Source organism: Nanorana parkeri, unplaced genomic scaffold (genome assembly GCF_000935625.1).
Source record: "Nanorana parkeri isolate BGI_ZX_2015 unplaced genomic scaffold, ASM93562v1 scaffold1337, whole genome shotgun sequence".
In the NCBI taxonomy this organism is placed as follows: domain Eukaryota; kingdom Metazoa; phylum Chordata; class Amphibia; order Anura; family Dicroglossidae; genus Nanorana; species Nanorana parkeri.
The window spans coordinates 53,662-67,362 of NW_017307605.1; the positions used below are offsets into that span (position 1 = coordinate 53,662).

The 13,701-nt window shown below is 41.5% G+C and overlaps 1 protein-coding gene across 4 annotated transcripts in view; it reads right to left on the reverse strand.

The window, feature by feature from the left end:
* Positions 1 to 2,517: 2,517 nt before the first annotated feature.
* LOC108797795 (cytochrome P450 2G1-like) overlaps positions 2,518 to 13,701 on the reverse strand; it is a 12,054-nt gene continuing 870 nt past the window's right edge. The window contains exons 2-9 of one of the 4 annotated variants that reach the window (XM_018569450.1): positions 12,549 to 12,714; positions 10,676 to 10,822; positions 8,126 to 8,286; positions 7,845 to 8,021; positions 5,905 to 6,046; positions 4,713 to 4,900; positions 3,914 to 4,055; positions 2,518 to 2,699 (exon numbers count right to left, since the gene is read on the reverse strand). In XM_018569450.1, the coding sequence (XP_018424952.1) occupies positions 2,518 to 2,699; positions 3,914 to 4,055; positions 4,713 to 4,900; positions 5,905 to 6,046; positions 7,845 to 8,021; positions 8,126 to 8,286; positions 10,676 to 10,822; positions 12,549 to 12,714 (1,305 nt within the window). Of the gene's footprint in view, positions 2,700 to 3,913; positions 4,056 to 4,712; positions 4,901 to 5,904; positions 6,047 to 7,844; positions 8,022 to 8,125; positions 8,287 to 10,675; positions 10,826 to 12,548; positions 12,715 to 13,556; positions 13,563 to 13,701 lie in introns of all 4 variants that reach the window. The other 3 variants (XM_018569449.1, XM_018569451.1, XM_018569452.1) reach the window with 3 other exon arrangements.

Below are 13,701 nucleotides of genomic sequence, written 5' to 3' on the forward strand. Positions count from 1 at the left end.
TCTGGAAGCTGCAGACAGAGAACCCAGGGGGGCCTTAATTGACACTACCAACTAAAGGTGCCCATACACTGTGCAATTATTGCACGATAATCGCGGGATATCCCGCGATCGTACGATAATCGCAAAGTGTATGGAAGACGTGCAACCGTTTTTACTGTACGGTCGCACGTCTTTTGTCTAGGGAGCACGCTAGAAAACCAACCGAAAATCGTACGATTTTCGGCTGGTTTGAACGGTGCTCGGGAGACAAATGCCGAACGGGCCGGTGTGTGCACGCGCACACTGCCCGTTCAGCATTGCGGTCATCGGAAGCCCGCCCCTCAGGGGGGCGGGTTTGCGATGATCGAGAGTACGATCTGCCTGTCCAAGATGGGCAGATCGTACGTTTTTTAAATTACTTTACAACCATCGCAAGACTAAGGTCTTGCGATGGTTGTAAAGTGTATGGCCACCTTTACAATTTATCTGCAGATTTTCTGTGGTCAGATGGAAAAAGTGCAACAGATTGGCCCAGGTGGAGATTACTCCATCCACACAGTTAAGTGTAGATGGTGGAATCTGTTGCACCTTTTCCATATGACCATAGCAAATCTGCAGATAAATTGTAAGGTGTATGGCCAGCTTAAGGCTGGGCACACACCTTACAACCATCGCAAGACTTTTGTCTTGTGATGGTTGTAAGGTAATTAAAAAAACGTATGATCTGCCCATCTTGGACAGGCAGATCGTACTAGCGATGATCGCAAGCCCGCCCCGCTGAGGGGCGGGCTTCCGATGACCGCAAAGCCGAACGAGCCCGTCGGCTTTTATCTTATGAACATGCTACACAACCGCCGAAAATCGTACGATTCTCTGCGGGTTTTCGAACATGTTTCTAAGATAAAAGTCGTGCGTCCGTACAGTAGTAGAGGTCGCACGGCTTCCACACACCGTATGATAATCGTACGATCGCAGGATTTCCCACGATAATCGTACGATTATCGCAAGGTGTGTGGGCACCTTTAGGAAACTGATAACCTATCCATTAGGCTGGTTAGAGTATCTTACCTGCCACTGTTGATTCCCCAAGTACTGCTGGGGTCTGCTCTATGTTTCTTCTCCCCTCCTGTCCCCTTTTATTACTGAGGTTAAGTAGAGTGAAATCCTCTGTGTTACCACATTGTGGAGTAAGAAGTAACAATATTTTTTTCATTTATTCTAAAAACTCCATTAAGGTTTACCCCAAGAGCTGGATGAGCACTATTAAACACTGAAAACCACTAAAGGTTTAAATAAAAAACAATAGTTTATTAAAAATAAAAATACAAGAAGTTATTTTTTTAGTTTTTAGACATGAACTTCGTTGTATGTATTGTGACAGTAGGCAGGTGAAATCACTTGGGTGTATCCAGAATGGCATATATGTGTGTGCCAGGTTCAGGATGTATGCAGATTTTTTTCCACTAGAGGGATTGCAGGGAGGCTGGAATGGTAGTGGTAATGAGCCCAGCTGAAGGAAGCTGACTCATTAGGGCCTCTATAAGAACTCCCCAACTGCTCAGAGAATTGCTCCACGCCTGAGTAGACTTCCTGCAAAAAGGCCGGGGTCTCAATGTACCGACCCGTGAACCGGTACTTTGTGACCCACAGCCAGCTCAGAAGTCAGGTATGCGGTCACGGACCGCATACCTGACTTGCGGGAGCAGCTACACGGTCTGCATCTCTGTCGGATGCAGACCGTGTAGCTGAGTCTGCGCCGGCACTCGGATCCTTTCTGCCAGCGCTCTTTCAGTGAACGCTGGCCGAAAGGATTGTGCAGGATCGATTGGGAAGGTCTGCAGCAGACCTCACAAATCAATCGCAGACAGACGTGCTGCCTCACAGCCTCCTCCCTGCAACAAGGTAAGCAGGAGAAGGGGGCCAGGGGCTCTAGATTGTATTTTAGGGGGGGTGGCAGTGGTAGTTATATTAAATGTGTGTGGGGGGACACTGACTGGGGTTGTTACAGGGGGAGTGTTTTCTAACCGCATGTAATCATATCACATATCATTACATGCGGTGTGCAGGCGTTTACATGGAGCTGCTGTCACCTGATCATTAACTTGAATAGGTGACAGCTGCCACTTGTAAATGCCAGATTAGGGATTTCTGCTGCAGTAAAACGCAAGTTTCTGACGCAGGAATCCCTAATCGCACCTAAACCTACAGATATGAATAGCGCCTTATTGTGTGTATATTGGTGTCTTTAGTACAAAACCGGATACAGTTACATTTTATTTTAAAATATGAAACTTGACAAGCGGCCCCCATGAGAGAAGAAAATTTGTCGAGTGGCCCCAGAGACAGAAGAGGCGGGGGGCAAAGATGGCAGAGTGGGGTACATTTAGTGAGGGGGGGGGGCGAGTTTTGTCTTGCCTAGGGAAGCCCCAAACCAGAATACACCACTGTCTGTCGCTTTATGCTGATATCAATGTGCTAGGGATCATTTTACTGCTTGAAACCCTAAGATAACAATATAAAGTTCCATAGTTCTATTGATTAGCGTGGGATAAAGCACAGTTCATAGGGACGCGGGATGTTCCCAAATCCACTCATCAATGGTGTCAGGTCTAAGTCTTTTGGGTCCACCGGAGATCTCAAGGTAAAGTTTTGTAAAATGGTCGAGAAAAACAAGAAGAGCTCCATTTTCGCAAGACCTTCGCCCAGGCAGATCCGTTTTCCTGTGAAGAGAGAGAGAGAATCAGCTTGGAGAAATAGAAATATCTACATGACAATTACTGTTGACATGGAGAATGACAGAATCAAGAGTGAAAGTGTAAAAAACACAGAGCAGTATGCAAACTGCAGTAATCTCTAGAAACCAATCAGGAAACATTTTTATATACTGAGTGCTCTGCTGCGTTAGAAGGAAGATGAATTGCTTGGTTTACAGAGTTAGTCCAGGGGTGGCCAAACTCCAGCTTGCTCTTCTCCAGCAAAGACAGGTCTACGCTCACTGGCACTGCCATCTTTTGTTCTGCTTTGGCCATCGGGAACCCAATGATGATATAATCGTAGGCATGCATTCTAGAGCTATATTTTCCTGGCACCTGTTCCTGATCTGACCTTTAATTGGCTTTTGTGTCCTTTCTATCTGTATGTGTATATTGTTGCTCTTGGTTATACTTTTGTCTATCCATATATGTCTACAGTTTTCTAGAACTCTGTCTATCTCTCTCTGTCTATGTTAGTCCAGCTAGGCACTCTTGTGGTTCATATAAAGGGAGTTATTCTGTTGCACAAGTTCATCCGCACCATCAAAGACTCTGGTGAAGACCAGTTGCTTCCAATTTCTGCACCACAGTGAAAGTCATTTACCATCATCTGGCAAAACAATAAAATCCTATCTGTATCCCCATATCATGTTCCTACTCTCCTGTGTGTCAGCATTGTATTCTATTGCTCTGCCCTGGATTTTTACTATGCTCCTGTCATCATATTCCCTGGTCCCAGCTAAATAGAGCCAGCCATTAACTGTTAACTGTGATATATAAAATATGTAATATGCAATATGAACGTTTTGACTGTTGGGTGCTTAAACCGGAGGTCAATGTCTACTAAATCGCAACATGTTGGTAAATGGTTACATACAACAAACAGACATCACTGCAAGGGTGGTATCAAGACCAGACTAATATAAAAGTCAAAGCCAAAGTGCCTAAAATAATTCATTGGGTTTAGCTTTTTTCTTTTTGTATGATGTCACTTGAAGACCCTTTTCCTTGTTTGTTTAAAACTGGCTGCTGCTTCCATTATTGTACTCAATAATACCTGAATTCTCAGATGATTTATGCATCCTGGTTGCCTTCACATCATCTTAGAGGTGTAGCAATACAGGTAATGTTATGTGTGTAGTACAGTAGTTGGCAAACAAGTAGAACATAGTGATGCATACCTGAAGAGAAAGGCATGTATCCCTCATTCCGACGGAATTTCCCATTTTCATCCAAGAAATGTCCTGGATTAAATTCATTGGGGTATTTAAACTGCTTGGGGTCACGGAGAACAGAGCTGAGCATGGTATACACAGTGGTATCCTAGAAAGAAAGAGTCATTATTATACATATGTAATAAGGTCAGCCATTGCTTCAATGTCTGTTCTTAAGATTGAGAACTATATAATCACACCCAGAACCGTACTGCAGAATTGTTACTGATCAATGTGCTGAAACTTGTACATACTTCATATTGGCTACCAAAAGGACAAAGGTTGGTTTGCTCTTGCTTTATTCAGTTTTAGTCTGGGGCAGTTCACATCCAATTTGATTATTACTGGGATCATAATGTTTTATTAACTGCCAAGAAAAGTGTGAAAAACCTAATAAAATGTTTTTTTTTTTTATACAAAGAGACCACTGCTGTATAAGCCTGGGTATGACATAATACAAAGCAGCATGCTTTATATCTTTGAATCAGAAATTCCTCTCAGCATTTTGAAATGTAGACACCGTTTTGCAACAGGTAGACAAACTTGTTCTTGGCCCTAAGCCTCTTCTTAGGTAAAGCCAAATGTGAGCAAAGTCGGTACATATGGGACCACAGGGACCATTCACAATCAACCTTTAACTGGTCTATCTTCAATAAAGTGAAATCTGATTCGTTGCTATAAAGTATTGCACTTTGCATATTATCATTACTTTTTGTACTGCCTAACTAAGCCAGATGAAAAACTAGGATGGTGCTTGTCTCTTCACCTTTGGAATGATGAAGCCCCGGAAGTGCACGTCACGAGTTACTTTGTGTGGGATTCCCATTGGTATGAGGTCAATGAATCTCTGAATCTCATGGATCACAGCCTCCAAATATGGCATGCGTGACCGATCTTCAATACAAGGAGCCCGGTTCCGGCCAATGACGTTGTCTATCTCTTTATGGATGCATTCTGTAAAGATAGGAGGCAAGGGCAAGTGGTTCAGATCTGCATGAGTGTTCATTTAATGCTTTCCTTCGGTCAACTGAAACTTCTGAAATCATTTGAATAAAATTAAAAAGTCTATAATAAAATAAAACGAATATCTAATTTGTATTTACTGAAGCTGTTTGTCTGGAATTCAGTATTAAAGGTTTTACTAATTGCTGAAATACATGAGCCATTACAGTGTATGTCAAGCCCAAATCTTTTCTTCTAGTTTTGCATATCGTGTGAAGGATTAGAATTCCTGTCAGCTACTATTTGGGGTTCTAGTGTCAAAATTTACCCTCACTTCCTGTCCTGTTGATAACAGTGTAACCAGACAGGAAGCTTTGGAAACTCTGAAACACACAGACAGGGCACAGAATGCACAAAGTTTCAGTTTTAAAGGGTAACTATAATGGTTTTAAACTGATGTTTTGTATCTGTATTTTGCTATCCATATATTTTTTTATTATTATACAGGATTTGTATAGTGCGAACAGTTTGTGCAGCACTTTACAATATAAGAAAGACATTACAGTTACAGAACAAGTCAAGACGGTAAAATTATTTTCCCCCAAAAATCATTTAATACATGACAAATGATTCACAGAGCCTTATAGGCTATCTAAAGATACAACATGGTAGAAGTAGCCTGCTTTGGGATTCTATTTGGCTGATGGAAGGGAGCAGTCACTGTTCCGACTCATTCACTTGTGTGTGCATATTTTAGCTTGAGCTATTAAGTCCTGTAAACTAGAGTCTTTACATTAAACTAGTAAATGAAGACATAACAATGGTTCAATTCAATACCCGGTGGCTTACACGGAGAATGGAAACAAATATTATAAAACTTTTTAATATTTACTTGATTTTTCTTTAACTTTATGCACAAAATCCTTATACGTCTCCTTTAAAGTTTAGAAGCATTCATAACTAAAAAAGAACATTGCAAATGTACAGCACAATCTTATTTCAAGAACAGCACAAACCTTCAACATCTGCGTGTTTAAGCAGGATCAGCAGTCCATAACGCAACGTTGTACTGACGGTTTCTGTACCAGCACCAAACAAATCAAATGTTGTATTCAAAATACCCTCCTTGTGAAATTCAGTGTGTGGTACATCTTTTTCCTGAGGAATTAAGAAGGAAACTCAAAGTTAAGAGCTGAGCAAAATCATCGATCACAATGGCTCTATACTGATGTCTTGCTCTTTCACAATCCTTTCACAACAAACAAAAATATACTTCAAAACTGTGAATGGTTTTACATAATAGACCTCCAGAACACTTGTTTTGCTACAGTACCAGGATGCAGTTACTGGGACTGATCATCCTCCTTTAAACCACCCCCACTGTCTTGTCATACCCAACATTTGCTGCAGAACTTCTTTCTGGGTTCTATCCTAGGGTACCCTTATGGGTATAGTTAACGTTTACTTATTATCTATACTGTTTACTTTTTTACTGAAATGGGTGCGTAATTTTGTGGGTGTAGTTAATAGCGTATAGAAGGAAAATCTGATCACCCTAACTTAGACATTAGTCACTGAAACAGACTTCCTCATTGGGAGATCCCTCCTTCCAATCCTGCTCCAGTGCCATTTGGATTGTCAGTTTCTGTCTCAGCTTATATACATTTTATGTCCAAACTCTTAGCTGCTAGATAAGCCTTATTGCCAGGAGAGAGAGAGAGAGAGAGAGGGGAGCCAGGGGAGAGATCAAGGAGAGAAAGCCAGGGGAGAGAGCGAGGAGAGAAAGCCAGGATAAGCAAGAAGAGACAGCCAGGAGAGAGAGTGGGGAGAGATAGTCAAGAGAAAGGGCGAGGAGAGGCAGCCAGTGGAGAGAGAGAAGAGAGCCAGAAGAGAGAAATAGGAGAGACAGCCAGGAGAGAGAGAGCGAGGAGAGACAGCCAGGAGAGAGAGCGAGGAGAGACAGCAAGGATAAAACCAGGAGAGATAGAAGGAAAGACAGCCAGGACGATGAATGAGGAAAGACAGCCAGGAGGATGAGCGAGGAGAAACAGCCAGGAGAGAGAGTGAGGAGAGACAGCCAGGAAAGAGAGCGAGGAGAGACAGCCAAAAAAGAATGAGGAGAGATAGCCAGGAAAGAATGAGAAGAGACAGCCAGAAGAGAGTGCGAGGAGAGACAGCCAGGAGAGAGAGTACGAGGAGAGACAGCCAGGAGAGAGAGAGCAAGGAGAGACAGCTAGGGGAGAGCGAGGAGAGACAGCCAAGGAAAAGCGAGGAGAGACAACCAGGAAAGACAGCCAAGAGAGAGAGGAGAGACAGCCAGGAGAGAGAGAAGAGATAGTGAGCAACACATCTGCCTGAAGCAAAACCCCCTGTTCTATCAAGACACCCTGTGTTTCAGAGACATCCTTGCTCCTTGATTCTAGTGTCCTTCTGTGTTCCGTGCCTCCTCTATGCACTCAATTTGGAACACCAGGACCCCGTGGTTTCCCCTGTCCATCTGACATTGTGACGGCTGGCCGGAAACCTGGACACAGCACATACAGGACTCAAAACCTGGACTGTCTGGATTCATTCTGGACATCTGGCAACCCTACAGCTTGGCTTTCCTGAACTTCTTGTCCAGTACAAGATCACAAAGGACAGCATAGTCTCCAGCAGCTGTCCATAGAGAAGGGAGGAAGTATGAGGGAAGAGCGGGGAGCAGAGGGAAGTGGAGTGTTGTGCCTTGCTATGCCTGTGTGTTTGTGGAGACACACACAAGGCTGGCTCCACAGGACCCTGCAAAGGAAAGGTACCACCCTATAACAGAAAATCAGGGCCAGTGCTAAGGGGACCAGCTATTTCTGCAGGAAACTAAAACTTTTAAACATCGAGGAGCAGCATCCATTTAAAGTGATTTAATCAGCGTTTGAAATATCTTAAAAATCATTTAACTTTAATAACATTTTAAACTCACCTGCTCCATCTTTAAGAGAAAGCAATCAATGAAGTCTCTAGGAGAACTTGGATCTAGGGTCTCTCTATGTATTTTCACCCTTTCTGCAATAAATGCCAGAATGCCATCGATAGCTTTAAACATTTTCTGATGAGGTCCAGGTATCTTTCCCACTACTTTAGGAAACACGTTGTACATCTAGAAGATATTTGCAGAGTGTGGTCAAGTCAGGGGTGCAATGCATAACTAAGTTGAATAACATATAAATGCACTTTTTAGATGGTCCAGAACGTTTAAATTACCTGTCCCCAAACAGAGCTGAAACCTCTGAAAATTTCATTGAAAAAGGCCAAAAGCTGGAGAAAACATTTGTCTTCATACTCAAACCGGTTTCCAAACACCACTGAGCAGATGACATTTGAAACTGCCTTGGAAAAATAGAAAGTTGGATCCACAGGCTGACCTGTAAGAAAGAGAAAGTAATGACTTAACAAACCATTTACTTTATACAATATTGGAGGGTGACTCCCACCAAAGCTGATATTCCTTTTTCTGGTAGATGCTGAGTTAAAGCATATATAAACACAAAAACAGAAATATATTACAACTTACCAGACCTTAAGGTGGCTGCATTGGTTTAATTTTTTATTTTTCCCCCCTTCATTTTGACCTGATGAGCCTGCAAGTAACACACTTCCCATCCTAGAGAGACAATGCTCACTCATTGTTCTGTATCTATGGAGGAACACTGATTCTCACCCTAGGCTGCTCCCCTGATTTGGACTTCAAACCCCTTCCCCCCTCTTCAGCTCCATTAAATAGTTGGGAGAGTAGTTCATAGAAAAGAACTGAGAAGGCTGGTTGCATGGTTTGAGATTTCAGTTAATTCCAGAGGAAGCTTACTAGATCCCTGGAAGCATCAGACCTGACACATCTTTTGCTATCACATAGGGTGGATTCCTAGCCCCCTATGTGATAACAATAAAGTTAAGTGAGAAAAAAAAAAAGGAAAAAAAAATTAAAGTTGTAAAAAAAATATATATATTATAGTCACACATGAAAAATCATTTTAAAAACACAAAAAAATGTGTAAAGCCCTCACCCATACATACATACATGCAAACATGAGTCGCGTGCGCATAGGTGCGAAAATTGCAATTGCGACCATTACGCCGCACATGTTACATATCGCCACAAATGTTGCATTGAGAGCAATAATTCTAGGGCCATTAATTACTGAAAACACTAAGCTGATGAGCGGTAAAAACGTTTAAAGCGTCGGCTATGGCCAATTTTGTGTATGGTATGGATTTCGCAGGTGCAATTTTAAGGCATGAAATGTTTGGTGTCCATTTACCAGACGTGACCTCGTCTTTTATATTTTACCAAAAAATTGGGTAATAATAATTGTTTCCTAACATAATGTTAACCAGTTGACATCCGCAGTGTTAAACCCCCTTCCCATCCAGGCCATTTTTCAGTATTCAGCGCTGCGGTACTTTAACTGACATTTATTCCGTCATGCAGCGCTGTACTGAAGGGAAGGGGGTGTAAATACCCCGGACTTCAAGTGGTTAAAAATATGAAACTGATGCAGCCACAAAATCTAAGGACTGGTCATGTGCAAAATGGTGCATTTTTGTTCTTGAGTTTTAGATATATTGTAAACAACCTGCCAGCTTCTTATATATCTCTGGGATTCTACAGGGCAGATCCTTGTACTGTGTGTTCCTGGGTTAGAACATCGGCTGCGGTCATTATAAGGAGTTCACAATATCCTTATTAATATATTTAATCGATTTGATATTATGTATATGTGCTGGAATGTACAAAAGTAGATTGGAACACCCAAATTCCCAGGTGGACAGCAAGAGAGCTTAGCATCTCACTTCTGCGGTATCCATGGTATGTAAAACACTACCTATAACCAATGTATCACTGCTGTTACTTTTTGGTGGACCTACTCCTCAAAGTGGTACATAAATTAGTGAGGGACGCCATGTAAGATATGAAATGGTCTTCCTTTAGCTGCTTTGAGAAAGCCCCGTGGCTAGAAAAGTCCTGTACCATAAAAATGTAAGCTCTCACATCCAGTCTTGCATTGTACTGTGACTGTACTGTATCACTTTATTTTGTAAAACATTTTGCTAACTGTATAGTTACTATACAGGTTTTATATAGTTTACAAAATGCTTTATACTATAGCAATTATCATAAACATGTAAGAATCTAGCCAGAAGTGTAACTTCAAAGTCAGGTCAAGGTAAAGCTGGGTATTAAAAAAAATAAAAAGTACACTTACTGAAAATAAATTGTAGCAAAAGGATGGTGTCTGTTTAAAACATCTCATCAAATGACCACTAGATAGTCACCTCTCCAGTGTTCACATGCTACTCCTTTGTCTGTGTCTGACACTGTAAATTACCTGAAGGGAACAGAATGGGAGCACTAAAGTTGTGAGTATAATAAGGACAGGAGGGTGGACTTTACATAGACAGTGTCACGTTGCAATAAACTCTCCGTTGGTCTCCTCAATGTTTAATCTACACTGCACCTGCATTTTATGAGTCATTCATAAAATGCAGGTCGGGGTGTGGATCCTGCAGTGTCATAGGGAGTACTCTCTGCCTAACAATGCAGAGAGCACTCTGTGACTGGAGGAGAGGCTGGAGTGTGACAGCTCACGTGACTGGGTCCTTCGCCTCCCCAAATCTATTTACATGATTGGGGCTACACTTGCTTTGAAGTCACAACTCAAACAATTCACTACACACTTTTGTAAAGCACAGCACTGTGCAACGCTATAGCCATGCAACTGCTTTTATAATTGGGCTCCTATGTGTTGTACATACTGTTGGTTTTCCTGAACTCTTCCGTAAGGAAATGGGCTTCTTCTTGGATTCTCTCTTCAATGCTTTTTTTACCCATTCCGAAATTCCTAAGGGTCATCAGAGAAAATCGGCGTAGCTGTTTCCATCGTTCCCCGTTACTGGCTACCACTCCTGAAAATGATGTATAGCCCCAATGAGACACAACTGCTTACATAATTTTTTGACTGGCAACCATCATTATTACACAATTGTTTAATCAAGTTCACCGACATTTTAAGCAAATTCCCTCTGGCTTGGGGGGGCCCACATAACGTTTTACCAATAGCTTTTTAGCAAGTTCTCATTATGTGCCTGTCTGACACTCTTTACATTGGACAGACATGCCAAACCAAACAGTATAATGGTGAGTATAATACATTAACAAGGGGCTAATTAGATTTAATGTGGCCACAGATACTTAAAGCTGAACTCAAACTGAGGTCTATAAACATCTGGCTTTTTAATATAAGAGCTAAGGAGAGCCTAGAAAAGGTGTGAAAAGAAGCCTACAGATTCACCTGCTCCCAGCACATAGAATACTCATTAGTTATATGCAATATTTTATAGCTACATGACCACAAATATGTAATTATTTGTCAGCCCTGACCATAATGACTACAACCATTTACAAAACCACTTAAATTGCATTGAATACTTAGATTGCAAAACTAAAACTTGATGTCAATAAAAAATTAAGAAAGCAGCTTCTTTCTCCACCAGGAATGAGTATACATGGACTTAAAGTGAAACTAAACTCAGGAGTTAAATCTCAAAAATGCATTCAAGCACCTTAACTATTAACTGAAATTTATCTTTTTTGTGTATAACTCGGCTTTAGATCCCCAAATCATCTCTGAATTGGTGCTAACACTGTCCTTCCTTCTAGAGGGTGGCTACTTTTGTTCCCTATGGTCCCTATGTGTGTTGTAAAGTAGCCACCACTCCAACATTGCTCCCGTGATTGACTAGAATCTCACGTTTAGTTTACTCATTTGTATTGAATTTATAATCTATCCCTGGAGCGAGCTTGGATCGGTGGCTACTTTACAACACACACAGGGACTATGGGGAACAAAAGTAGCCCCCCTCCAGAAGGAAGGACAGCGTCAGCACCAATTCAGAGATGATTTGAGGATCTACAGCCGAGTGATACACAAATAAGATGCAATTTTTAAGATTTAACTCCTGAGTTTAATGTCACTTTAAGGGAAGGTGTATCTTTCAAGCACTATAATACATATCTAGACTGGTAGTGAGAGCAAGAGGGCTGCATGTTGTCTAAATAACACCAGTCTGACATGCCTGCATCATAGCTTGGTATGGTGAAATGGAACCCTGATCCTAAATAGTTCTTGAGGAACACATTTAAGAGGCGCTGGGGATCATTGTTCACTAAAATCATCCAGATGCAGGAAAGTTTGCAAAATAAATTCAGTGGCTCTGCTAAGGCAGCTTCCAAACAAAACAGGTCTCTCTTGTTGGTTACCTAGAAGCAACTAACAGGATTTTTCACAAAAGTGTGAAGAGTTTGGAGAAGGCAAGAGAAGTGAACACTCTAGGCCAATATAGCTGATTTGCAAAGTGAGCTGCATTGGAGAATTTTTCCAAATTTAATATTAATTATTTCATTATTTTGGCCTAGAATGTTCACTTCTCCTGCCTTCTCCAAACTCTTCACCCTTTTGTGAATAACCCTGTTAATGTTTAGAAATAAAGGGAACCAAACCAAAAGGTGAAAGTTTCCAAAATTTCCTTTAATTCTTCACAATTCGATCAAACAAAAACAGCCTATGTAGTTCCTGTCCAATGAAGGCACTGTAAAAACGACAGATACATACTCTAAGTTAATTCTTACCATGTCCTCCTGAGCTTATCCTGTCCAGTAGAGGCATGTGTCCCCGAGCACCAAAATCATCCGCGTTATCAATGAGGGCCTCCTTGACGGCATCATAACTGCAGAGCACTACAACTTTTTCCATGCCCATATGAATTGTATATACTGGGCCATACTTTTCACTCAGCTGTGGGACAAATAAGATAGTAAGTGCTAATTTATTTTTGGAAATTTCATAACATGTCAGTGTTCTGGAAACCCAAAAAGGTGCATCCCAGTGCAAATTATTACATATAAGACCCAGATCACACAACAGTGCCACGCTGGTGGTTTCTATTACTTTGACAACTCACAAACTGCTGTAGAGTTGTCAGCTGTTCCATTTTTCTTTCACAAAGGTTTTATTTGGTTTTTATAATTTTTGGTTTCACATAAAGGTTACAATCAATAAGAGAACAGAAATAGGGCATGCAAGCCCCGCAACAAGGAACACAAACTGAAAGTATGCAGTCATAACATTGTGCAGCGCCCTGCAAACTGTAAAACTAATCAACGAGCTGTTCCATTTTTCTAGGGACAGTCCCCAATTTTGAAGAATCTTCCATTGCCTTAGAAATGTGACCAGCACCACCAATGTGCTCTATTCCCAAATGTTATTTCTATTGAAGTTTAAAGTAAAAACATGAGTTTGGGTGCACTGCTTGAGCTGACCTCCTAATCCCGCAAATAGTTACCTTTTTCCAGGTTCACCCTGAATTTCTTTACCTGCTCCCTCACTTTCCCATCAGTCTATTAGCCACAGCCATGGGTGAGTTCTAGGTAAGGAAGAGGCTCTAGTTGGATGCTGAGGCAGAGGAACCAATTACACAGGTCCGATCCTTTGCCAGCAGAACGAAAGAAAATTGTTCTCTCTTACGTTATGATTTTAAAAAGTCAAACCAAATTAAAATACTTATCTTTCCCACCTGTAATCCTTGATATGATTTATCAAAAGTCAAAAAAAAATCAGTCATGGAGAGAGTGAGGAACCTCTACCTGGATTGTGTTGCTGACTGCGTGCACCTTGAGAAGATTACTCCTCATTTGCTGCTCCTGAGACTGGTGTCAGCGAATGAGGAAGCGACGGGAAATCTTTCCAGTGGCAAAACAGCAATAAAAACTTGAAAAGGTTCAC